This window comes from Muntiacus reevesi, chromosome 5 (assembly GCF_963930625.1).
Source record: "Muntiacus reevesi chromosome 5, mMunRee1.1, whole genome shotgun sequence".
In the NCBI taxonomy this organism is placed as follows: domain Eukaryota; kingdom Metazoa; phylum Chordata; class Mammalia; order Artiodactyla; family Cervidae; genus Muntiacus; species Muntiacus reevesi.
In genome coordinates, this window is record NC_089253.1 from 52582283 (window position 1) to 52607545 (window position 25263).

General features: G+C 52.1%; 1 protein-coding gene and 1 pseudogene across 1 annotated transcript; one reads left to right on the forward strand and one right to left on the reverse strand.

Annotated features, from left to right (window-relative positions):
* Window positions 1–2091: 2091 nt before the first annotated feature.
* Window positions 2092–24673, reverse strand: SLC26A9 (solute carrier family 26 member 9). The gene is made up of 20 exons (XM_065936689.1): window positions 24549–24673; window positions 21723–21862; window positions 21506–21616; window positions 20708–20883; window positions 18974–19138; window positions 18031–18183; window positions 17621–17703; window positions 16514–16661; window positions 16162–16275; window positions 15883–15960; window positions 15255–15350; window positions 9881–9987; window positions 9070–9139; window positions 8859–8951; window positions 8607–8720; window positions 7682–7951; window positions 6564–6618; window positions 4836–4981; window positions 3392–3463; window positions 2092–2224 (listed from the first exon to the last, which is right to left on the reverse strand). The coding sequence occupies exons 1-20, from the start codon at window positions 24671–24673 to the stop codon at window positions 2177–2179; spliced, it is 2364 nt and encodes a 787-aa protein (XP_065792761.1). The 3' UTR covers window positions 2092–2176.
* LOC136170187 (small nucleolar RNA U3) lies at window positions 19812–19905 on the forward strand (annotated as a pseudogene).
* Window positions 24674–25263: the final 590 nt, after the last annotated feature.

Sequence of the window (25263 nt, forward strand, 5' to 3'; positions counted from 1 at the left end):
ACACATGCATTTGTTCACATTTCAAAACCACTTTATTAGCAAAATGAACAAAAGGAGAATGGCGTTTAAATTAAATAAATTACACAAATATCTCAAGAGTCCTGGTTCCCGGGAACCACATCAGTATCCCTAAGAACATTCAGAAGTTTTGAAATCCTGGATGCTTTCACTACCTTCCCTCCTTCCCTGCCTCAGTCACGCTTGGTGAGTGGTCTGTGTGAGCTTGTGTTCTCGCCAAGGCATTCCAGCAGTGAGTTCTCTTCTGGCTGTCTCTCTGCACCCCAGGTGTTTCCCACCTTACCTCCGCCGTGGACTCAGGTAGTACTTACACTCTTGGACGTGGTGCAGGACCCCTCCCTGAGCCCCCACTCGAGGCCACTGTGCGCCAGCAATCCCCTTTAGGTCTGGGGCTGGCCTGGGGGTTTGTGGTCACTTCAGCAAGTCCTCAAGGGTTCTAGACACTTGATTCCCAAGGCACCTGTGACTTGGGATGTCCTGAGACTCTGTGATCTTTCCCCCACCTCTTGGGCCTGAGCTGGACTCTGCTGGAGGTGGAGCAGGGGAGGTTGACTTTTCATTGGCCACGGTTCTTGTCCTCTCGAAATTTGGCACTTCGGGTGCTGGGCACAGTGAATCCCAGATAACATTGGCCTCTGCCTTCCAAGTTTTGAGTTCCATTGGCAGCCAGATGGCATAATGAATTCACAGAGAAGCAGTGCTTGTAGGCCAAGAATCTGTTGGCTCTTCACCAGCACCCCCTCCTTTAACTCTGTAAAGACTTGCTCGCTGACCAGCTCACGCTTAACAGACACACAATGCAGGTCAGGCTGAAATTAGGAATTCGACGTTTTTCCAGGCTGGGCCAGCCCAACCCTTTGGGCAGGGATCATTCATTGAAGGAGCTCAGGAGACACAGTGGGCAGAGGCCAAGGTGTTTTCTGTGCTCTTCCATGGAAAATTTCCCAAAACACCTGCACATGGAACCTATTTATTTTCAAGTCAATAGTGGGTTTCTTCTATGTTTTTTTTTATAAATATGGAGAACTTAACCCCTCTTCTCATCTTTCCTAGAAGGAAGTGGCCTCAGATCCTGAATTTGTCACGGGATCCCTGTGGGGGAAGACTCAGTCTGCATCAGCCCTTCTCCACGCCGGGCACCCAGTTGGGATATGACCTTGGAGCCATCTTCCCTCACATGACTGAACCACTCAGGCCTCGAGCTGAGAAGGGAGGGTTAAAACCATCGGCGCTTTGCCAGAGAAGAGGACAGACAGACTTCTCCAGTGGGGGAGGCGTTTCTAAGGTCGGGGAGCTGTCAGGGCTTGGGCCCACCAGTTGGCCCTGGACTGATGGAGCATCCTTTCCCTCCATGTCTCCAGAGCAGGGATTGCCCAAAGCTTTTGTGCGGAGTAACTGGTATCTGTTGCTAGGCTGCCAGAGGATTCTGCCAGCTATCCCCTGTTCCTCCTGGGTTTCTACCTGGTCTCAAGTAGAGGGGAGCAGCCCTCGAGGGCAGGGGGATTGAAAACGTTTCAGGAGGCTGCCCCTGGGGAGGTAGTTCTGGTGGCTGCTCCCCAGGCTAGAGTCTGATGTGCCAAATAGCAGTGGGGGTCTCAGCAGCCTTGAGAGAAGGAGAAAGGGGGCATAGTCGCCAAGACAGAGATTCCTGGGTGGCTGGAGCCCATGGACCCAGGAGTACAGAGCTGCTGGGACGGACTTGGGGCAGCGGGAGGGGATGAGCCACAGAGTCATGGACCGGTTTGTCCCTGTGTCCTGTGACAGCCTGACACCGAGGCGTGCGGGTCTCGGGGCACTCTCGAAGCTTGCACGCTATGTCAGCACAGCTTTCCCTCCATTCCTGAGTCAGTCTTGAAGCCTGGCAGTCAAGGGTCCCCTCAGCTGCCACAGGCAGGGTGTGGGCGGGTGCAGAGCAGCCAGCAGGAGGCATGGTCATTGCGGGTTGGGGCCCCGTGGGTCAGTAGGAGTGTGAAGAGGTGTCTCTGCCTGCTGCTGAGACCGGCTAGCTCTAGAGGTGCCTGGGGGAACGTCAGAGTGAGAGACGTGGAGGACGCAGAGGCACCCAAGTTCCGGCAGAGGTGTTCTCGGCTCTCCACTCCCGGCGATCCCAGGCTCATCCTTCACGGGGTCCGAGGGGCTCTGGAGGCAGCCTGGGCCCTCACAGGGCAGTCAGGGTCTCTGCATGAAACATGCTTCCGAACATCTCCTGCAGCGGCCACAGGAAGCGGGGGTGGGGGAGAGAGCGTTAGATCTGAGTAGTCACAACTGCCGGGTGACCCTACGAAACCCTGGCCAGTAAGAGGCGTTATGAGGGAGTGAGGGTGAGTGTTGTGCATGTGTGGGTGTGAACAGTGGAGGGGCAGGGTCAGCCTAAGAGGTGAACTGGTATAGAGGTGACGAGAGAAGAAACTTGAAATCTAGTTTTGAATCACCTCTGCTGTGCTGTGTGACTGTCACAGGCCCCTCCCTCCTTTTTTTGCTCTCCTTTCTTCATTAGATCAGGTGACGATTGAGATCAGACAAGTTCTAAAGTCATTTCTTGCTCCGACAAGCTATTTTGTCCTAGCCAGGTGTTTGGAATGGGCTGGAGATTCTGTGGGGGCCCAGAAATCAGTGTGCCAAGTCTTTGCGGCCCTGGCTCTATTCCCTAATGCCTGCTGCATGCCACCAGGACTCCCAGAGATGGGCTCAGAGGACCATTGGAACGCATGCCCAAAAAGATTGGGAAGAGGCACCAAGTGAGTTGTTCTTTCTAATAGACCCAGAGCTGGACTTCTCTAAAGGTTTGGTTTCTTTTAACTCAGGGCATTGGGGGTAGGGCTACTTTTCATGTCAGGACCATAGCATTCTATATGAAGTACATGCCACATCTGCATGTCTCTGAAGGGCTGCCCACCGGCAGTAGTATTTGCACCCCTGGAATTCATCTGATCTGATGTGTGCCCACCCTGGGACAGTGTCAGGCAAGTAGTAGACACACCATCAATACCAGTTGAATTAACAAAAGAACAAAAGCATCCCTCACTAATCTTGTTAGGTGGATGGGACAGGCATTCCTTGTATTTCCCTTATTTTACAATGATAAACACTGGGGGCCCGGTGGTATCACATGGCTTGCCCAAGATCATGTGGCCAGTGCTTGGAGAGTTAAGAATAGATGTTGTTTCTCTAGGACTTGATCCAGTGACTCTCCCTTCCCCCATAATGCCTTTCAAGGAGTAAGAATTAAGATCTGCTATTAAAAGAAAGGTGAGAAAGAAACATTATTGCCTTCAAGGTGACTGTTCTGGCTTCTGGCGGGAGAGCGCAGCCAACACTTTGGGTGGGACAGAGTCTCCTTCCTTCCCCTTCTGACCCCCGCTAGTCAGCTCACCTGCTCTAAATCCCAGTAGCTGGGGCTGTCCTCCTCCGGCTCATACAGAGAAAGCTCAGGGTCCACGGGTGCCTGGGTGGGGGAAACCAGTGCAGAGTGAGCTGCAGTGACTGAAAGATGGGCTGGCACAAATGACAGGGGTGGGGGGCATCTTGTGTTCTGACGCCTAACTTGGCCTCTTGTCCTTGCCCTCCCCTCCCTCATTTGCCTCTCAAAACACAGCACAGTCGTGGTTTCCCTCTTCCTCATAGACAGGCATGCATCAGCGTCGGCTCCCTTGGCAGGCACTTCAGAAGCAGGAAAGGCTTACCTAGCTTACCTAGCTGCCTGACCTGGGGAGTCCATCTCCCTTCTCTGTAAAAGTAGGATGATCACAATCACTTTGCTGGCTCTCTGCCTTACCACGCTGTTGAAAACAGTGTGTGTGTGTGTGCATAACTTACAGATATGAATATATTCTGTAACATGTAAATATATATTTGGTATAACATACATCTGTAAGAATACTTAAACTGTAAAAACGGCATTATCTGTGCAGTTACGATGATGAGGGTTTTCCCAGAATCCCCCTCTCTTTGCTCTGCTGGCAAAGGGCAGAAGGCCAGGAAGGCCACTGTTCTCACAGTTGCCTCTGTGTGGCGGGCGGGTGCCTGGCCCTGTGTTTCCCTGGACAGGCTTTCTGCACCCAGAACAGATGGCTCCAGCTTCATCAGTCTCAAAATGCAAAGAGCAAATGGTTGCTCTAGGGCCAGAAAAGCCTTTCTTATGATCCCCTGATGATAGAAGGGGCTTGCATCATGGACTAGGGCACAGAGGCTTGGCAGCCCGAGGGTCGAAAATGAGCGGGCAGGGCAGCTTGGAAGATGGGGCTGTCTGGGGAGGCCTGGGCAGGGACCCCAACGGGATGGGCTTTTTCTGCCTCCCCAGCTTTCTGGAGTGTTATTTGTAGCTCATTTGCATACCATTTACTGAGCTAGTAAATTAAATGTCAAGAAGCTGAGACAAAACTCTGATCCACACTCTTCATCCGTCACCAGCCTGAAATCTCTAAGCTTGACTAAATTAAAACTGGCAGGCTTACTCCCCTCCCTTCTCCAAAACGTCTTGTTTCTAGGGAAGGAATACGTTGGTTGAGCCATGTCAGAGTACCAGGCATAACCTACTGTGCTTCAGGTGTTTGTCTGATCTCAAAATTGATAATAATAAAGATTCTGTAATATACAAAGCTCTTTCAAGTGTCACAAAAGATATAACTATCAGTTAATCCTGAAACCAAAACAAAAGAAAGATCCTGTGAGGTAGATAATGTTACATTAAGGCACCCATTCCACAGATAAGAAAACAGATTCAGGAAAGTTAATTGATAGAATAGGTGTTGGAACCCAAACCGTCCTGTTATTTCAACGCCCTGGGGCCTAGGATTCCCCAGGTGCAGAGATCTTACCCCTTGGAAGTCGTGTCCTGGGGCCACTTCCCTGGCCTGTGCCTGGGCAAAAAGGACCGCGTCATGTATGCTGGGAAAGACGTGGCTGCGCTCTAGACACCCGTCTTCAAAGAGGCCTCCCTGGCTGATGTCATTGTACACCTGGGCTGCAAGGAGGGAAAGGTCACCTTCAAAAGTCGATGCCACTGTGGCCTGGAGCTGGGGGTGGGGGAGATGGAGGGAGGGCCTTGGGGTTGAGCCCTCGCTGCGTCCGGGGGCCCGGGCCTTGGTCTTGCAGTACCAGTTCTGGACAGCAGAGGGTAACGTGAGCTTGAGGATGCTGGACCTTCAACCCCGGGCAGAAGGAAACAGCTTGATTCAGGGAGTTGGTCCTTTGTGGTGAGGGAAGGCCGAAATCGTGGGCCAGTTCTGTCCCCTGAGGGTCCGTTCTTGCCCCTGCTCACCTAGACCTTTCCTGCAGAGTCCGGTGTTGGCAGAGCCTTACTCCTCCCCAACCCTGGAGCACACACACTGCAGAACCGTGCGGACTCTGCCTGAGCGGGGCTTGCACAGTCCGGCGCTGAGGCTGGCTGGTCCTGCCGGAAGGCGCTGGCCCTCTGAGGGAAGCGCGGCGTGCAGACGCGTGCCTCTCCCTTTCTCCGGCGCGTCTATGTGCTCTTGCTGTGTCCACATCCTTGTACTCCGCACACTGCCAGTGTGGACAGGGACTGGGGGCTGTGTTTGTGGGCCCCTCGGAGACTGAGTCTGTATAACACTGCGTGTGTGTCTTCCCCGGAGAGTTATGGTATATCTGTGCTTTCTGCCTATTTATGGACTTTTGGATTTGGAGAAGATTCCCCAGTTCATCTAGTCAGCCTCTTCATGTTATGTAGGTGGCAATTGATCCCTAGGCAGATGAAGTGACTTGGCCAAGGATACATGGCAAATTGAAAGTGAAAGTCAAAGTCGCTCAGTCGTGTCTGACTCTTTGCCACCCCATAGACTGTACAGTCTATGGCATTCCCCAGGCCAGAATATTGGAGTAGGTAGCCTTTCCCTTCTCCAGTGGATCTTCCCAACCCAGGGATCCAACCCAGGTCTCCTGCCTTGCAGGTGGATTCTTTACCAGCTGAGCCACAGGGAAGCCCAAGAATACTGCAGGGGGTAGCCTATCCCTTCTCCAGGAGATCTACCTGACCCAGGAATCGAACTGGGGTCTCCTGCATTGCAGGCAGATTCTTCACCAACTGAGCTAAACGTGGCAAATTAGTGGTGGGCAAATCAGAATCCTAGTTGCTTCTCCTTAACTCCACAATCCCCACCCCCACTCTTTTATTGGGACCCCTAGTGGTAAAGAACCTCCCTGCCAGTGCAGTAGATGCAGGTTTGATCCCTGGGTTGGGAAGATACCCTGGAGGAGGGCATAGCAACCCACTCCAGTATTCTTGCCTGGAGAGAATCTCATGGAGAATCCCATGGTCAGAGGAGCCTGGCAGACTACAGTCCATACGGTCACACAGAGTCAGACATGACTGAAGTGACTTAGCTTAGCATAGCATACAGGATGTTATATAACCCGGCCGTGGTCTCTTCTGACTTGTGCCTGAAGTTCTCGTGAGCAGGCAGTAGTTTAGGGGAACAGGTGCTGTTCTGGTTTCTACCCCCCTCACTATTCAGCCTCCCACCCACCTAGTCCCACCCTAGCCCCTCGTCAGCCTTCCAGTCCCGTAAACATCCTTCTTCTCTTACCGTGAATGTTCGCCAAGAAGACCGTCACCCCGATCTTCTCATAGGTGGAGCTCAGCTGGAGGAGTCAGGAGCGTGTTGGGAAGGGAGATAGAAGGAAAGGAATGTTCTGAGTGGGCCTCCAAAGTGATTCACAAAATGCACTTGAGAGGGAAGCCAAACAAATAAGCAACCAGGAGAGCCCTGGCAGCCCAGGATAAAAATAGCAGCAGGGCACACCACTCCTCCCTGGAGTGTTGGCTGACCGCTTCTCTGGAAAGCGGGGCAGACGTGGGGCTTTGCCAACAAGGCAGCCACTTGGTGTCCCCATGGCCCCTTCCTATGGGGCCAGACCTTTTCTTTCGCTGGCTTAGAATCCCAGACCCCACCTCGTACCTGCCTTTGAGGCTTAGGCAGAAGCCGCGGGGGAGGACCACAGCCCGTAGCAGCTAATGCCTCAGTCACCTGGATCTTAGTAGATCCAGGCTGCGGGAGCAGGCTGAGCCCTTGTCTGGGGATGGAGCCGGCTGTGCACTGATTGACGAGGCCATCAGCCTCTGTGCTCTCTCTGTTCCTCGGTTTCACTATGCTGCCTCTCTCTAGCCCAGTCCCTGAAATGACTCTGCCATCAGAAGTGGCCGCTGAAAAGCTATCAGATGGATGCATTTATTCAAGCTGCCCTGTGAGCCGTCTGTTTGGCCTAAAGGTGAGGGACGCTGATATTATTTCTTCTTCTTCCCTCGGTTGGCCAGACCCGGCTGATGCTAGGGTGTCTGGGTGAGTGTGGGAAGGAGCAGTAGACCGTGAACCTGGGCCAAAACGAGCTCTATTCGGAGGACCCTGGGCCGGGTTCCTGTGTCTGCTAGAGAGGGGTGCTAGGACGGGGTGGACCAGCGGGGCCCGGTCCTGGGGTCCCTCTCGGGCACGCACTGTTCTGTGCTGTCTGGGCCTGCTCTGCAGGCAGCATTCTGTCCTGGTGGCATCTGGGAAAAGGGCTTTTAGGAGAGGTTAGGTTCCCTGGTGAGCCTCCTCACTCAGTCGGTCGAAATGAAGGCTCCAGGGAAAGGGAGTGTGGGAGGGTAGGGGTGAGGGGGTCGGGCTGAGGGTGCGCTGGGGCTCCCTCCACCTTGGGGCTCCCTCACCTTGGCTAGGGCTTTGATGCCCATCAGATCCACAAAGCTGACCCCACTCATGTCTAGGACGAGGGTGTGGAAGGTGACAAAGGGTGGGACGCTGGCCAGCATGTCACTGGGCTTAGAAGAGGCTGGGGGCTCGCGGTGGGCAGCGGTGGAGCTGTCAGGGCTGAAGGTGATGTAGGACACACTGGCACCATTAGCAGGTGTCTGGTTGTTGTTGGGGTCGGTCGGGGAGCCGTTCTCAAAGTCCTGCTGGAGCTCCTGCAGGGAGACAGTCTGGAGGGGGGAGTGGGAGGGCGGAGTCAGATCACCAGGCTCAATCAAACTTCCCTGTGGCTGAAGCTGAGGCAAGGTGCGTGCAGGTGGAGGTAAATAACCAGACTTCATGGTGGGGAATCCAAGCCCCTCTAATCCCTGAGGACTGGTGCCTCCCAAAGCCTCCTCCTTGAGCAGGTCGGCACGTTTGGTCTCCATAACGCAGGCAAAGTTAGAGGGCCCTTCTAAGAGAGGGGCTGAAGCTTCAGTGCCTTCAGAGGAAGCCCCTTTGGAAACAACGGAGACCCTTTTTCGCATTTACCCGTGGTTACCTTTTTCTCTGCAGAATTCCCACATCCACATCCACCTTGCTAGTTCTAGGTTGGCTGGGGACCCCAGGAAATTCACTGCAACTCTCGATCTGGGTTTGCTCTTAAGTCCATGGGCAGATCCCATCTTAGCCAGAAAATGCGGAGGGGGCTATGGGAGTTTAGTGGGTACCCTGGGAGCTGACGGCTCCTTATCCAAGGAGAAGATGCCCACCAGACAATGTCACCCAGCAGTGGCCACAGAGGCTCGCTGTCCTTGCCTCCGAGGGTGCTGGGAGGTGGGCACCAGCTGGCAAGGTCAGAGAGGGCAAGGGAGAGGGTGTGGGCTGTTCCTAGCCTCAGTTCACCTTGGTTTTCATGAACAGAGACTTCCTCTGTTGCGCGGGCATCGTTCTCCCCTTCTCCTGCTTCTTGAGGTGCTTTTGCTTGGCCAGCAACACTTTCTGGGGGTCCACACCTGTCTGGAGGAAGAGGGCTGAGAGAAGTCTTCACCTCTGCCCTCTCTGAGGGTGGCCGGATCTTGGCTCCCAGCTCCCTTTCTTGCCTCGGCAAGGCACGCTCTGTCCACTCCCTCTGGCCACTAGGAGACCGAGCCTTACCTTGGCAACGACTTTTTGCCTGAAGATCTCTGAGTTAGCGAAGTAGAGAGGAGAGCAGTAAGTGACGATCCTTATACCTTGGATTTCTCGGACCTGTGGCAGGGAGAATCAGCTTAGTCAGCAGCAATATCTTTTATTGGTTTTTCATAAAACCCTTTTATGTGGGGTGATGTAGGGCGAAAGAGGGCGGCCATGAGCTTGGATTACCCACCCTATTGTAGGTCTTGGGATTCACGTAAATGTCAGTGTCCGTGACTTGGGCCAAAGCAGAGCCATTACGACTGGATGAAGAAGGAAAAGACAAACACAAGAGAATGCTATTAGCAGACAGGCCTGGAGGGACGCTTGGGCTGGGGGCTAGGCAGAGGTAGGGCAGGGGAGGGTCCCGTCCTGACCCTGGGCTTTTTCTGCTTGTCTCTCTGCACTGGAGACACACGCCTGGTGGCCTGAGGCTGGGCTATAATTAGAGGGATGGTGGGCGGCTCCCGACATAGCTCCTGGGGGGCTCAGCAGGCAGGAAGGTGGAGAATACAAGTGTAAGTGGCCCCAAAGTCACCACTCCTTGGCTCTGAGTTCTCAAGGAGAAGACAGGTCGCTGACTTCAGGATCCTTCCTGCCCTGGACTGGACTCCCCGTCTGCTTCACTTCACGTTTTCATGGGAGACACCTAGCTGTCCCCTGGCCCACGACTCCCTCAGGCTGGGCTGCAGTCTGGTCTGGGGTCTGACGCGCTCTTGGAAGGACACTGAGTCTCACCCGCCTGCCCAACCCCGCTTCCCCTGGGCCCCCAGCCCTCTATGACCGTGATGGATTCCCCTGGGTTTTCAGGACATGGGAGTCAGACAGCCGGTCTGTGCCAATGGTCCTGGCTGGGCCGGGCTCTCCTCGGGTCTGGCAGCCCCTCCAGAGCCAGACCCCATGGGTAGCGGGGCCCAGGAGCTGCACCAGGAGCCCCCCGTGGCTGCCCCTGCGGACCGGCTGGGGCATGACGGCTGTGCCTTTAGGGAGGGACCACTACTTACAACTGGGTCTGGAAGACCACAACCAGGGCGGAGAAGGCGACCCCCACCGCCACACCGTAGGGCAGGCTCAGGAAGAAGGCGGAGAGGAAGCTCACCACCCAGATGCACTGTGAGGAGAGAGATGTCAGAGCAGGCCGGGGGAGACACCTGCCCCGCTGGGGAAGTCTTCCAGGGTCACCGAGGCCCTTCTCTGCTAGCCCAACCTCAGACCACCCTTCCCTCTTCATGGCAGTTTGGCGGTATTTCACGTAGGCGAGCTTTGGTGACACTCACCCATTTCCAGGGGACAGAGGGTGGCTCCCTGGTCTTGTCTGGTTGTTAGTAGGCAACCCCCGCACCCACTGGGAGCTGGCGTGGCACAGTCAAAGACTGTGGGTCTTGGGACAGATACGCCTGGGCTCCAAGTTTCATTGTCCTACTTGTGAATATTCACTTACTAACTGTGTGAATAATAATACCAGCTTCATGAAAGGATTAAAGAATTAAGGAAGATAGGGTCCTACCAAGCCTAGTGGTGGGTGCAATAATGTGAGTTTCATTCCTCCATCTGATAGTAACCTGTGTACTTGACTGGGTCTCAGCTGTGCTTCCTGACCTGATAGCCTGGGGCCGGGTTGTGCGTGCAAGGCAGGAGGGTGGGGGTGGAGGGATGGGGGGTAAAGTGGGAACCCAAAGCACGATGTGAATACCAGGACTATTGCTGTTGTGGGGTGATGGTTGGGATGCAGCAAGAGCAGACCTTCGGGGTGGGAACTGGGGCCTTGTTTTTCTCCCCATCCTTGTCCTTCACGCGAGGAGGACCCCAGATGCACCATTCACTTCTCAGACTTTAAGGATTTCCTTCCTCACCATGTAAGTGCCCTTCCCTCCCAGAAGACAGTACAGCTCAGAGGTTTGGAGTCTAAGAGTTGGGGTTCCAGTCCTACCACTAACTACTTCTGTGGCCTTTGATGAGTTACTTAACCTCTTTGAGACTTCAGTCCTCATCTTGAAAGGAGGTTAGGAAACCCTCTCTCACAGCTTACACTGGGCTCAAGTGGGGTAAGCAATGTCTTTGATAGCAGTAACCTCATTCCTATCGCCCAGTGGAAGATGTGTTGGGAACGTGACTAATCAAAGTGATGTCATGTTTGCTAAGGGTTTCACGGTTACATGCTGCTTTCCAATTCTGATCTCACTGAAGCCTCAGAACCACTGTATGGTGCAGCCATGAATATCACCCCCATCACAGATGGGGACATAGAACTCCACAAAAATCTTAACCTGCCTAAGATCCTGGTCCACTGGCTTTATCTTTTAGGTTTTTTGTTTTTTAAAACCACAATCACAGACAACTAGCCAATCTGATCACACGGACCACAGCCTTGTCTAACTCAATGAAACTAAGCCATGCCGTGTGGGGCCACCCATGACAGACACGTCATGGTGGGGAGGTCTGACAGAATGTGGTCCACTGGAGAAGGGAATAGCAAACCACTTCAGTATACTTGCCTTGAGAACCCCATGAACAGTATGAAAAGGCAACTGATAGGATACTGAAAGATGAACTTGCCAGGTCAGTAGGTGCCCAATATGCTACTGGAGATCAGAGGAGGAATAACTCCAGAAAGAATGAAGGGATGGAGCTGAAGCAAAAACAATACCCAGTTGTGGATGTGACTGGTGATAGAAGCAAGGTCCAATGCTGTAAAGAGCAATATTGCATAGAAACCTGGAATGTTAGGTCCATGAATCAAGGCAAATTGGAAGTGGTCAAAAAGGAGATGGCAAGAGTGAACATCAACATTCTCAGAATCAGCAAACTAAGATGGACTGGAATGGGTGAATTGAACTCAGATGACCATTATATCTATTACTGTGGGCAGGAATCTCTTAGAAGAAATGGAGTAGCCATCATAGTCAACAAAAGAGTCTGAAACGCAGTACTTGGATGCAATCTCAAAAATGACAGAATGATCTCTGTTCATTTCCAAGGTAAACCATTCAATATACAGAAATCCAAGTCTATGTCCTGACCAGTAATGCTGAAGAAGCTGAAATTGAATGGTTCTGTCTCTTCTCTGGTGGCTTAGAGGTTAAAATGTCTGCCTGCAGTGCAGGAGACCTGGGTTTGATCCCTGGGTCGGGAAGATCCCCTGGAGAAAGAAATGGCAACCCACTCCAGTACTCTTGCCATGAAAATACCATGAACAGAAGAGCCTTGTAGGCTATAGTCCATGGGGTCACAAAGAGTTAGACACGACTGAGTGACAACACACGTGAAAACCTATAAGACCTTTTAGAACTAATACCCAAAAAAAGATGTCCTTTTCATTATAGGGGACTGGAATGCAAAAGTACGAAGTCAAGAAACACCTGGAGTAACAGGCAAATTTGGCCTTGGAGTACAGAATGAAGCAGGGCAAAGGCTAATAGAGTTTTGCCAAGAGAACAGACTGGTCATAGCCAACACCCTCTTCCAACAACACAAGAGAAGACTCTACACATGGACATCACCAGATGGCCAACACTGAAATCAGATCGATTATATTCTTTGCAGCCAAAGATGGAGAAGCTCTATACAGTCAGCAAAAATAAGACCTGGAGCTGACTGTGGCTCAGATCATGAACTCCTTATTGCCAAATTCAGACTTAAACTGAAGAGAGTAGGGATAACCACTATCTCATTCAGTATGACCTAAATCAAATCCCTTATGACTATACAGTGGAAGTGAAAAATAGATGTAAGGGACTAGATCTGATAGACAGAGAACCTGATGAACTATGGACGGAGGTTCGTGACATTGTACAGGAGACAGGGATCAAGACCATCCCCATGGAAAAGAAATGCAAAAAGGCAAAATGGTTGTCTGAGGAGGCCTTACAAATAGCTGTTAAAAGAGCAGAAGTGAAAAGCCAAGGAGAAAAGGAAAGATATTCCCATTTGAATGCAGAGTTTCAAAGAATAGCCAGGAGAGATAAGAAAGCCTTCCTCAGTGATCAGTGCAAAGAAATAGAGGAAAACAACAGAATGGGAAAGACTAGAGATCTCTTCAAGAAAATTAGAGATACCAAGGGAACATTTCATGCAAAGATGGGCTCAATAAAGGGCAGAAATGGTATGGACCTAACAGAAGCAGAAGATATTAAGAAGAGGTGGCAAGAATATACAGAAGAACTGTACAGAAAAGATCTTCATGACCCAGATAATCACGATGATGTGATCACTCACCTAGAGCCAGGCATCCTGGAATGTGAAGTCAAGTGGGCCTTAGAAAGCATCACTACGAACAAAGCTAGTGGATGTGATGGAATTCCAGTTGAGCTATTTCAAACCCTGAAAGATGATGCTGTGAAAGTGCTGCACTCAATATGCCAGCAAATTTGGAAAGCTCAGCAGTGGCCACAGGACTGGAAAAGTTCCGTTTTCATTCCAACCCCTAAGAAAGGCAATCCCAAAGAATGCTCAAACTATTGCACAATTGCACTCATCTCACACGCTAGTAAAGTAATGCTCAAAATTCTGCAAGCCAGGCTTCAGCAATACATGAACCGTGAACTTCCAGATGTTCAAGCTGGTTTTAGAAAAGGCAGAGGAACCAGAGATCAAATTGCCAATATCCGCTGGATCATCGGAAAAGCAAGAGAGTCCCAGAAAAACATCTATTTCTGCTTTATTGACTATTCCAAAGCCTTTGACTGTGTGGATCACAATAAACTGTGGAAAATTCTGAAAGAGATGGGAATACCAGACCACCTGACCTGCCTCTTGAGAAACCTATATGCAGGTCAGGAAGCAACAGTTAGAACTGGACATGGAACAACAGACTGGTTCCAAATAGGAAAAGGAGTACGACAAGACTGTATATTGTCACCCTGTTTATTTAACTTATATGCAGAGTACATCATGAGAAACGCTGGGCTGGAAGATGCACAAAGCTGTAATCAAGATTGCCAGGAGAAATATCAATAACCTCAGATATTCGGATGACACCACCCTTTTGGCAGAAACTGAAGAAGAACTAAAGAGCCTCTTGATGAAAGTGAAAGAGGAGAGTGAAAAAGTTGGTTTAAAGCTCAACATTCAGAAAACTAAGCTCATGGCATCTGGTCCCATCACTTCATGGCAAATAGATGGGGAAACAGTGGAAATAGTAGCTGACTTTATTTTTTTGGGCTCTAAAATCACTGCAGATGGTGATTGCAGCCATGAAATTAAGACGCTTACTCCTTGGAAGGAAAGTTATGACCAACCTAGACAGCATATTAAAAAGCAGAGACATTACTTTGCCAACAAAGGTCCGTCTAGTCAAAGCTGTGGTTTTTCCAGTGGTCATGGATGGATGTGAGATTTGGACGGTGAAGAAAGCTGAGCACCAAAGAATTGATGCTTTTGAACTGTGGTGTTGGAGAAGACTCTTGAGAGTCCCTTGGACTGCAAGGAGATCCAACCAGTCCATCCTAAAGGAGATCAGTCCTGGGTGTTCGTTGGAAGGACTGATGCTGAAGCTGAAACTCCAACACTTTGGCCACTTGATGTGAAGAACTGAATCATTTGAAAAGACCCTGATGCTGGGAAAGAGTGAAGGCAGGAGGAAAAGGGGACGACAGAGGATGAGATGGTTGGATGGCATCACTGACTCAATGGATATGAGTTTGGGTAAACTCTGTGAGTTGGTGATGGACAGGGAGGCCTGGTGTGCTGTGGTTCATGGGGTCACAAAGAGTCGGACACGACTGAGGGACTAAACTAAACTGAACTGACTGATTTTGCTTTTTGGAACTATAAAAATAATAGCTAAGTTTTATTGAACACAAGATGCAATTCAGAGAATGTGTTCCTTCCTTGTATTACCTTGTTTCATAAGCATCCCTGGGGGTGGGGGTGGGGCGTTGGAGAGTATAAAATACCTGTGATCACAGATGAGGAAGCTGAGACTCAGAGAGGTTAAGGGACTTACCATTGGTCACAGAGCCGGTGAACAGTTGAGTTAGGATTTGAACATAAGCTGTCTCACTCCAAAACCTGACCTGTTAACACTTGGTTATGCCAATTCGGGCTTCCCAGGTGGCTCAGTGATAAAGAATCTGCCTGCCAATGCAGGAGACACAGGAGATGCTCGTTCAGTACCTGGGTTGGGAAGATCCCCTGGAGGAGGAAATGGCAACCCACTCCAGTATTCTTGCCTGGAAAGTCCCATGGACAGAGGAGCCTGTTAAGTTACCGTCCATAGGGTCGCAAAGAGTCTGATCCAACTTAGCGACTGAGTGCATGCTAATTAGGGAGCAACTGACCAGAGGGATCACTGACAGAAGTGACAGGCTTGTGGGGCTGGAGGAGGCAGTACCTGGGGTACCAGGCAAGGCAGGTACCCAGGGGTTGCCTGCTACTTACGCAGTCCAGCTTGCTCTTCTTCCACAGGTAGTAGGGGTCGGCGAGTTGCTTGAGAGAATTCTTGAGGTTGACAGCAATCAGGGCTCCTAGCACAGACTAGGGAAGCAGAACAGTGCTGCCTGTCACCTGGGGTGTTCCCTTCTTCCTGCCCTTCCTACAAACCCCTGGCTTTGGGGGTAGGACAGAGTTGCAGTTCTAGAACTGGCAGAGTCCCCAAAACTGCACTCAACCTTAGGGTTGTTAAGTGCAGGTGCTGGAGCCAGAGGGCCCTTGGGCCTGAATTTTGCCATCCCCCCCTTCCTTCATCCCTGGACAGACTGTGCCTAGGGCCCTCTGAGCCAGGGGCCCACAGACGCTGTAAACGCTGACTCGGGTGTGGACCCTGAAGTCAAGAGGCTGGAGTTTGAGACCAGCCCTGCACCTGTGAGCCTTGTCACCGCTTCTCAGCCTCAGTTTCCCTCACCTGTAAAATGGCAAGAGTAAAACCTACGCTGACTGCTTCGCAGGTTGTGGCCAGGACGAAGTGTAACAGTGATGGTACTCTGTAACCTGTGAGGCATCACACAGCTCCTAAGGCCTGCTCTTACTGGAGTCTCTCACTGCCTTCTGCTCTGAAGCTCTGTCTTACCTTGGGGAGAGCGTAGAGATAGGACCCCAGGACCAGCATGGTGACCATCACCACCAGGGACACACACAGACTTGACACCTATCCAGAGAAAGAGATGGAAACAGGGTGTGGGTGTGAAATTCTTGCTCTTGATATTTTTTTTTTCCCCCAATAAATGCCTTTGGTGGAGTGGAGACTGAGGAGAGGAGAGGGAGGCTGGAGACCTGCTGACCTGGATTCTCTGGGGCAACTGTGCTACTACACCCAATCCCTTTCCCACTCCCCTGATCCAACGCTCACCTGGGACTTTCCTCCAGCTCCGTCCACAGCCAGAGTGACAGAGAGGGCACAGCAAATGACATGGATCTTAAAGAAGGAGCCGAAGAAGTTGCTGCAGCCCAGGGCGATCATCTCCTGTGGGCACAGGGGCAGGATTGGAAACTGGGGGTGTGTGGGGGTGGGGCACACAGTACAGACCAAACATAGTCATTCAAGCTAGCTGGATCTTGAACTCGAGAATGACCCAGCTGCTATAAAGCCATACACTCCCAGCCAAGTAGAACTCAGCCAAAGAGCCCCTGGACATCCCTCACCAGGCCTCCGTGGGCCCCGGCCCGGCCTGCTCAGCCCTGCTGGGAGTGGCTGGACCTACCTGGTTAGCGTCCACATCATAGCCGTGCTTGTTGGCCAGGGTCCGGCCCATGGCCAGGTTGATGACATAGCCCACGATGGCCAGGGAGAAGGCCGTGCCAAGCATGTCCTTCCACTGCGAAACCACAGGCGACACCGGAGTGGGGAAACTGTCAAGGAGCCAGAAAGGAGGCAGGGCCCAAGGGTGTGAGGAGGGCGCCTGCAGCGGGCAGCAGGGCCCACTCCACTCCAGGGCCTCTGCATGAATCCCTGCTTCCAAACGGGGCGCTCAGAGCCCTGCTGCAGGGCAGCTACCATCCTCCCCTTGAAACAGCAAAAATCGAGGCTCAGAGAACACAGTTTGTCCGAGGTCACCACGCTAGTAAGCGGTAGGGCCTCATTTGTTCACATCCAGAATTTGGACTCCTCACTCTTCCTGGTCCAGAGCCACAGCCCCCAGTGCTCTGAGGCCTTTTCTCCATTGTCTGCTCTAGCTCTGCTGTATAAACACTGGTCCTCTCCTCCTAGGGCTTAGCATAGTCCCTGGCACAGAGTAGACACTCGGTGAATCTGTTGATCCTAATAGCTTTTTTTCCATGTGGATAGAAGAGCCAATGCATTAAATCAAGGCAAAGAACCAGAGAATGACTGATCAGAGAGGTTTCACCCATCAGATGAAACTTTTGGGGGGAGTGAGGCAGTCAAGGGGGCTTCCCAGGTGGTGAAGAACCAGCCTGCCAATGCAGGAGACATAAGAGATGTGGGTGCAATCCCTGGGTTAGGAAGATTCCCTGGAGGAGGTCATGGAAATCCACTCCAGTATTCTTGCCTGAAGAATCCCATGGACAGAGGAGCCTGGTGGGCTACAGTCCATGGGGTCGCAGAGAGTTGGACATGACTGAAGTGACTTAGCATGCACACACACGGTTGTTAAGACTCACTGTTCATGAAACAGCCTGCATTTGCATTGCGTGACTCTTCTCCATAATAAGTGATAGTAACCATTCATAGCTGGTCAGTGTCAAGGAGTTTATAATACATTTTATAGAGTTCATCTCATCTCTGACTCTGGACCTAGGTGGGGAGGAGAGTGGGGGTGGGGCCAGGCTGCCTAGCCACCTGGACTCACCCAGGTTGGATCTCTCCCACGATCTGCATGTGGTACTTTTTGGGCATCTTGTAGCTCCCGGAGATAGCTGTTGCCACCACTACCTGCAGAACCCAGAATGGAGAATGGGGATTAGATCTAAATTAGGGCCAGGGTAGGGGTCCCTCTCTAGTCTCCCTTTTGTCTGGGGACCCCAAATCCCCCTCCCCTGAATCCTTGAGGGGGAATCAGCCTGAGGATCAGGAAGAGGGGGAGCCACACACAGCGGGATGGAGTGGATTCACTCCAGACCTGTCCTACCGGCTCATAGGGGGCAAGCTGGTGGGGGAGGGATGCATAGAAGGACTCTCTTCATTCCGGCTGGAGCTAGATTCCTTGTCAACAGCCTCCTGCCTGGGCCCCAACACCCCAGCCCTGGGCAAGGTCCTTACCACAATCATCTCTGTTGGGATGGGGAAACGGATCCTGTGCATGTAGCGGGCATTGAGCTCCTTCACCAGCACCAGGACCACACCGCTGATGAGAGCGAAGATGAGTGAGGCGATGTTGGTGTGAGCCAGGTTTTTGCAAATGTCAATGAAGGTCTGGGAGAGACAGCATGACGCTCATGGGCTCCCACCCCTTCCTCCTGCACCACTACCACCCAGCATCTGAGCCAGTCGAGGGATGTTGCCAGTGCTCTGAGAGGCACAGCAAAGCAGAATCCAGACCCTACTCACAGTCCCACTTCCAACCCCTGTCTCCATGCTGGGACGGGAAGGCTGATTCCCTTCCTTTTCCTCTAGGAAGTGTTCAAGCTAATGGAGGAGGGATGGAGATTAGACATAAGGAAGAACTTTCCAGGTAGGGAGGGGTTGAGGCACTGGAATGGGGAACTGACGGAGAGTGTACATCTCCTTTTCTGCAGCAATTAACCACGGAGATTTAACCATACTTTGGCTACCTGATACAAAGTGCTGACTCATTGAAAAAGACCCTGATGCAGGGAAAGATTGAAGGCAGGAGGAGAAAGGGGCGATAGAGGATGAGATGATTGGATGACACCACTGACTCAGTGGACGTGAGTTTGAGCAAGCTCCGGGAGTTGGTGATGGATGGAGAAGCCTGGCGTCTTGCAGTCCATGGGGTCTCAAAGAGTCAGACACGACTGAGTGACTGAACAACAACCACAGAGAACGTCAGCCAGCCTTCAAGGTCATGTGTTTGACCCTCCCTCCCCAAATGGGAACCTCTTGAAATCCACTCTGAACAATGGGTCAGATGGCCTTTGCTTGAGAACATCTCATAACGAGGTGCTCACAACTTCTTAAGACAGTGAACTCGGCTCACGTGTCTGCTCAAGACCCTCTTGCAGGGGTGCACTCATAGACTCACAAAGACGATGGACCCTGGGCCTGCGTAGGAGGGGACGGTCAGTCCGAAGATATACTTGAGCACGGAGATCAGGATCTGCAGGCCAGCGGCCGTCATGAAGCCCCGGATGAAGGACTCAGAGAGGTAGATGGCCACAAAGCCAAACTGCATGAAGCCCAGGCCCATCTGAGAGCAGAGGGGTGGTGGGGTCAGACGATGATGGGCCAGCCACTCTCACACCTGCCGGGCCCAAACCCAGGACTGGAGTTCATGCAGCCCTGAGACAGTAGTAGCTCTAGGAAAACAAGTCCCTTGTGACCTTGTCCTGCCTTGTACTGACAGAGAAAATTAGTCCCTCGGGGCACAGGCCTCTGACACTTGACCTCATTGGCTCCAGTTTCCTCCGCTGTGGAATGAACCTGGTACTCGCCGGTGTTTGCCCTCTCAGTAATTGACACCCCGTCCGCCCCGTTGGCCAACCCAGAACTTGGAAGTCATCCCCCCTCACCCTTCATTTCTAGTATCCCAAGCCCTGTTTATTTTGTTCCTGGCAAAGCATTCTCCCAGTCTACCCCTGCCTCCTTGCCTGCCACTCTGGTCTAGGCCCTTATCACTCTTGCATATGGGCCTCTTCACAGTTTCGCAACTGGCCCCGTGCTTTGATTCTAATCTACTTTCCATCCACCATCGTGTCCAGAGTCTGAGTAATCCCATCTGACTGCCAAATAGGAACCAAATTTGCTGCTTAGGGGACAGACCTCAGGCTTGACTGTCTGGCCCTGCCTGCTCCTCTGGCTCATTCTCCCAAGGCCTCCTGACCTCCAGCCATACCGAGTGCCCTGTTTTCCATCCCCTGGTCAAGACTATACTTTCAGGGATCATTTCTATAGTTTGTCACCTGATCAGTTCACGCTCTGTTAGGCCTCAGTGCTTTGGGGTGTTGCTCCCTCTGATGGGACTGTCCTTCTGGGCCTCTGTCCTTTGGTTACCTACTGGCCAACTTCTACTCATCCTTTTAGACTGAGGTCAAATGTCACTTCCTCTCTTTGAGGAGAGGTCTTCCCTGACTTTCTCTTTGATGTTTCCAAAGCTACTTGTATATAGCTGTATTCTGCTGCTTATCTTACTGCCTACACATTTATTTGTTGATTTGGCTACTTCCTCCGCTGGGCTGCGAGCTTCTGGAAAACTGGGACTCTCTCTTACTTATCTTTTATCCCCAGAGCCTAGCCCAGTTCCTGGCATGGTGAAACAACCAAAAAACATTAACTGAATGGATCACTGAATGAAACTTCTGAGGCCCCTTCCTGCTCTTACATTCTGTCCTGCTGCATTTGCCTGCATGAAGCCTAGCAGAGTCCTTTGCATGTGGCGGAAATGCAATTTATCTATGCAGGAGGTACTGTGGCTTGGAGCAGAGATGGCTGGAGGGGGATAAGGGGTGTTACAGAAGTGGAAAACTGCTGGCAGAGAGCTAGGCACTGGAGAGGGTATCGGAGAGAGGCCATGAGTCCTCTAGATAGTCATTAGCTCCGGACACTTTTACTAAGTGTGGATGCTGGTCTTATGCACCTGCTGAGGGCAGGTGAGATATTCTGAATTTTTAAGGTCATTTGTGGTCTCCTAACAGGGAAGAGGGAGGATGGAAAGGCCTAAATCAGCTTTAAGGTCAAGGCTGGGCCTCTGTGGGAAGGGCAACATGAGTCGATGCCTTATTAAGGGGGGCATGGCAGAGATGGAAGCCGAGCCTTTTACCTGGATGACGGCCGTCAGGCAGGCTAGTGTTGCCGACACGTGCAGCCTTTCAGCCTCCATGGCCCCCGTGTCCACATAGCTTTCATTGGTGGCATTGTTGAAGATCCGGAATTTTGACTCTGGGGCCAGCTGCAGACAGATGTTACCCACCAGGATGCTGATAACGGCAAAGGTACCTGTGGTGCCCCACCCCGCCAGCAAAAGTCAGAGATTTGGACCGCACCCATGGAAACCAGAAGGGGCCCAGAACGCTCCCCAACCCCGCAGGGATGGCGCTCCATGCCTCCAGGGTCCTCTCCAGCATCACAGTAACCATTCGTATCTGACCATGATGTACACTCTTCCAGGTGCTTTCACCCCAACTGTTAATATTCCTTTATTGGACACGTGAGGAAATAGGCTTGGAAATATAAGCAGAGCCTGCGTCAGAAACAGGCTTTTTGACCAGACCGTTTTCCTCCATCTCACTTTGCACCAGAGAGCTCCGAAAGTCCCTAAAGTGGCCTGATGGATGATGGCTGTCGGAAGGCCATTTCTGTTCAGCCCTTTATGGCCTATCTTGTGCTGCCAAGTCTACCCCACATTCCAGGGTCATGCTAACTGAGCTCACGGAAGCTAAATGGCTTCTCCAAGGTCACAGAAGACCTGGAATCGACACTCACGGTGACAGTCCCTCTGGGGCCAAGCAGTGCCAGCTAGAGGAGAATGCAGATGGGAAAGCACCCGAATCCCCTTTGCCACCCATCACCCATCCCCGCAGTCCAGGTCACCTGCCTGCTAAGAGGGGAGGGGCCTTACCTGGCACCATCTGGTGGATACCCCCCAGGAAGAAGTAGGTCAGGAGGGGGAAGAAAGAGGAGTAGAGGCCGTTGACTGCAGGAAGGTTGGCCAGCAGAGCGAATGCCATGCCTGCACAGGATACAGAGAGTCAAGGCCTTGGGGCACAGTTGGGTGATGGAGGTCACAGAAGATGGACTGGGAAGGGGAATAGGCTTGGCTTAGGGGACCCCCTGACCTTGTGGGACCTGGATGCATCCACCGCTGAGGCCGCCAAGAAGGTCGGGGACGATGTAGTCTTTGATCTTGTACTTGGGGAGCCAAGAGAGAATGGGGAGCAGCCCGAACACTGTGGTTTTGATCTTGGCTGAGGAACATCTGGAGGGGAAGAGGGCAGGTTTTCAGTCAGCACTGCATTCAGAGTGGGGATTTGATTATAATATCCTGTTCTTGGTCATTCATTCACGCATTCACACAAAATTCAGTGAGCATGCACACTATGTGGCAGAGACTCTCCTCTTGAGCACCATCACCTTGCTCTGGGCCCTGGTTGGAGATCTTCTGATTGCCTACTGCTAACCTGGGAAGTCTGCAAGACTTGTCATGCAGAAAGGCATGGATTTTGTGGATGCCTAGCATTCCGAGGTGTCAAGTCCAGCTCAGACGGCCATTCTCTGATCTGACTGAAAACAGGCCCGGTCACCCTCACCTGGGCTCCTGCAGCAGTGTGTGTACCTCAGGCTGTAATTTCTTGCTTTTCATCTACCTCCCCCACTACACAGTAAAACCGGCATGGAAAGAAGTCTGGTCTCTTGTCCAGCTTTGTATTCCTCACGCATCACACTGGGATGCTTAGTGAATATCTGTTGAAAAAATGAGCGAATGAACAAGTGAAAGAATGGACCTGATTCTGATTCAGAACTCAGTCTGAATGGGGGCTGCTGCTGTATTTTTTGGAACCTCCCCCTAAAGGGAGGCTCCTTGTCCCTGCAGGGTGTGCCTCTGCTGACCCACCATCCTTTGTGTGTGACGATTCCAACGCTGGAGTTCTTTCCCCTGTTAATTCATCAAAAGAGGGAAGAATGGGGAAACTATTTGTTGGTCAGTGCAGGGTGGGGAGCATTGATCCCTCCCCTGTTTGCTGAACACCTTGAGGTCCTTTCATCAGAAACTCAGAAGCGGTAAAAACAAGGGCCTTCAATCTCAAGGATGACAGCTGGTGGATTGATGACCAGAAGAGGTGGGGAGGCCTTTGCTTTTCTTCTCCCAGCTGAGGGAATTCAAATACTCAGGGCCCATCTGGTGACTCACTGGCTTGCTGTGATTAGGCCTCCTTTCCTGCCCAGCACCGATTCCTGTTCTTTACTGTTGCTCAACAATAGTTTCCCTGACACTGGGTCCCCTGGATGTCACCCAAAACTGAAATCAACACAGACAATGCTTTGTACCCTTTAAAATCTGGGTAGATTTTCTGTCCCAACCAGCACTTCATGGAACAGTATCACCACTGCCTTTGAACTCCCCACTCCCCTCTGCAGTGGGCAGTGCCTCTCCCATCCCTGGGATGATGGACAGGGAGTTGGACTGGAAGTAAGTAGCTTAAAGCATTTCTAAAGGCTTGTCCTAAGAGACAACCAGGCCCCCAGGAACTCCCTCAGGTTTGTTCATGGCAGGGAAAACTGGACTCATGAATGGAGAGCTGGCTGGGGGAGAAAAACAACCCACTCAAGGGCTTGTACATGTCCAGCCTCACTTGCAAGCCTGCCATAGTTGAGCAAAGCAATCTGACTTCTCTGAAGTCTGAGAGAAGATCTGGAAACAGATGCTAAACACCTGTAGAGAGGTTCCAGAAGCCAGGTGGGAAGTAGATAGCGGGATTAGTTTTCTAGACATTCATTCACTCATTAAACAAAAATTTATTGGAGTACCTTCTGTGTGCCAGGCACTGTTCAAGGCCCTCCTGCCAGCCACATGGGAATTGTTAGCTCCCTATGACTTTTTGTGGTTTCCATCGTTCTCATCTTTTAGGAAAACAGCAGATACCCTCATCCCGCCAGAACAGAAACAACACAGACTTAAACTCCTTGGCACAAATGCTGACAAGGTCTTTATATAACCAGGCAGAGATGGAGCCTCCCAGGAGAGGTAGGGTTGGGCTGGTGCTTTTAGTGAAGACTCAAGTGGGTGATCCCCCAGCCTGAACCAGTTCCACCTGCACCTCCACTTCAGCCATTGCCAGTGACCTCAATTCAGGTAACTGAATCAGCTGTTTCCCCAGGGGAGTGGGGAAGTGACTTCTGCCATGGACCACAGCGAGGCCTGAGGGAGGTCTACCAGATGTCTGCGAAGGGGGTGGTGCGGTAAAGTCCATAGCCTCAGCCTCCTGGAGTGCGGGTATAAGTCACCTCGCAGAGTTCCCTCCTTATGGGTGTGGTTTCACTACCCACCAACACAGTTCCAGGGATCTGAGAGTGGAACAAGCCCAGGGGCTGGTCAGACCACATCCTGGTAAATATCATTTAGGGGAGCCCAGGAGTTTAGGGGCTACCTTTGAGCATTGTCTGGACCTGGGAAAGGAAGGAGCATCCGGGAGAGAAAGAGGACAAAGTCCACGGGGCAGGAGAGGCTTCAGATTTTCCTTGATGAGGAAGGGACAGGAGAAGGGACAGCAGAAGTGAGGGCTCTGACCTGCTGTGATGACACACCCTTCCCCAGCACCCTTGAGAGCCCAGGAGGTACTCACGTGGGCTGAGAGCATGGTGAGACCTCAGGCAGGGGTCCGGACGCTGGCCAGCCCCTCTGGACCTGTGAGTGGTCCTTGTCCCTGTTCTCCATTTCCTTGAGGGCCTCAGTAAAGATGAGGTGTAGGATCTCCTGTTCCCCATTTCCTCGAGGGTCTCAGTAAAGATGAGGTGTAGGATCTCAAATTCAGGGTTCAGAACCTCACCTCCCCAAGGCTTCCCAAGTCCCATCTGAGGGACAGTGGTATAGAAGCCGTGCCCTGGTGCGTGCAGGGTTGGTGGGGAGCAGAGGAGAGAGGAGTCTGGGCTTCCAGCCATGTTACCTGAAAGTGTTGCTGAGTTTCTTTCCCAATGGGTACGTCCGGTCCTTCTTCTCAAACTCGTCATCGAAGAGGGTGAGAGAGTATGCATCTCTGTCTACCACGTAGCGGGGCCTGGGCTGGCTCATGTCTGGGGCATTTACAAGCTTTGGGAGACACAGAGGAGGGAGAATGAGGGGCATCCCTTCTCAGTGCCGGCCTGGGCCATCTCTCTCTGGTCCTAGCTCAGCAGGGTTTTATGCTGTCTTCCCCGCCCCCAGCCAGCAAGGTGCCTCCCTTCCCTCTTTCAAGTCTTTCCACCAGACTCACTTCTTCTGGTGGCCTTCCTTCCCAGGCACAGGTGATGCATACACTTGCCCTGGCTGTTTTGCTTGGCACCCAGCACGTGGTTGGCACTCCACATCTATGATATCACTGTCACCCCCGCTGAACACCAGGCAACAAGGAGGCGGGAGTGCAAGGGCAGGAGTCACGGCTCGGATTCAGCAGGTTGATCCTCTCACTCCTTTCCTTGCCATCCTCGCCCCAACCCACGCTGGTCCCTGGTATCCTTGCAAGCCCCTTTGCCCCGTCCCGCCCCCCCTCCCCGCCCCCCTGCCAGACTTCAGTTTCCCGGGCGGAAAGGCTCATACCATCCTGTCAGTCAGCTTGGAAGAAAGAAAGCAGGCTGCCTGGAAGCAAGGGGATGACCGCGGTGACCTTGGGAGGACCTTCTTAA

Coding starts and splice junctions, on each gene's coding strand:
- SLC26A9 (XM_065936689.1), bottom strand. CDS start 24,673: ATGAGCCAGCCCAGGCCCCGCTACGTGGTAGACAGAGATGCATACTCT. Junction 17,704..18,030: donor TCCCAACAGAGATGATTGTG/GTAAGGACCTTG, acceptor TGGGTTCTGCAG/GTAGTGGTGGCAACAGCTAT. Junction 8,952..9,069: donor ATCCCAAGACCTACAATAGG/GTGGGTAATCCA, acceptor TCCCTGCCACAG/GTCCGAGAAATCCAAGGTAT.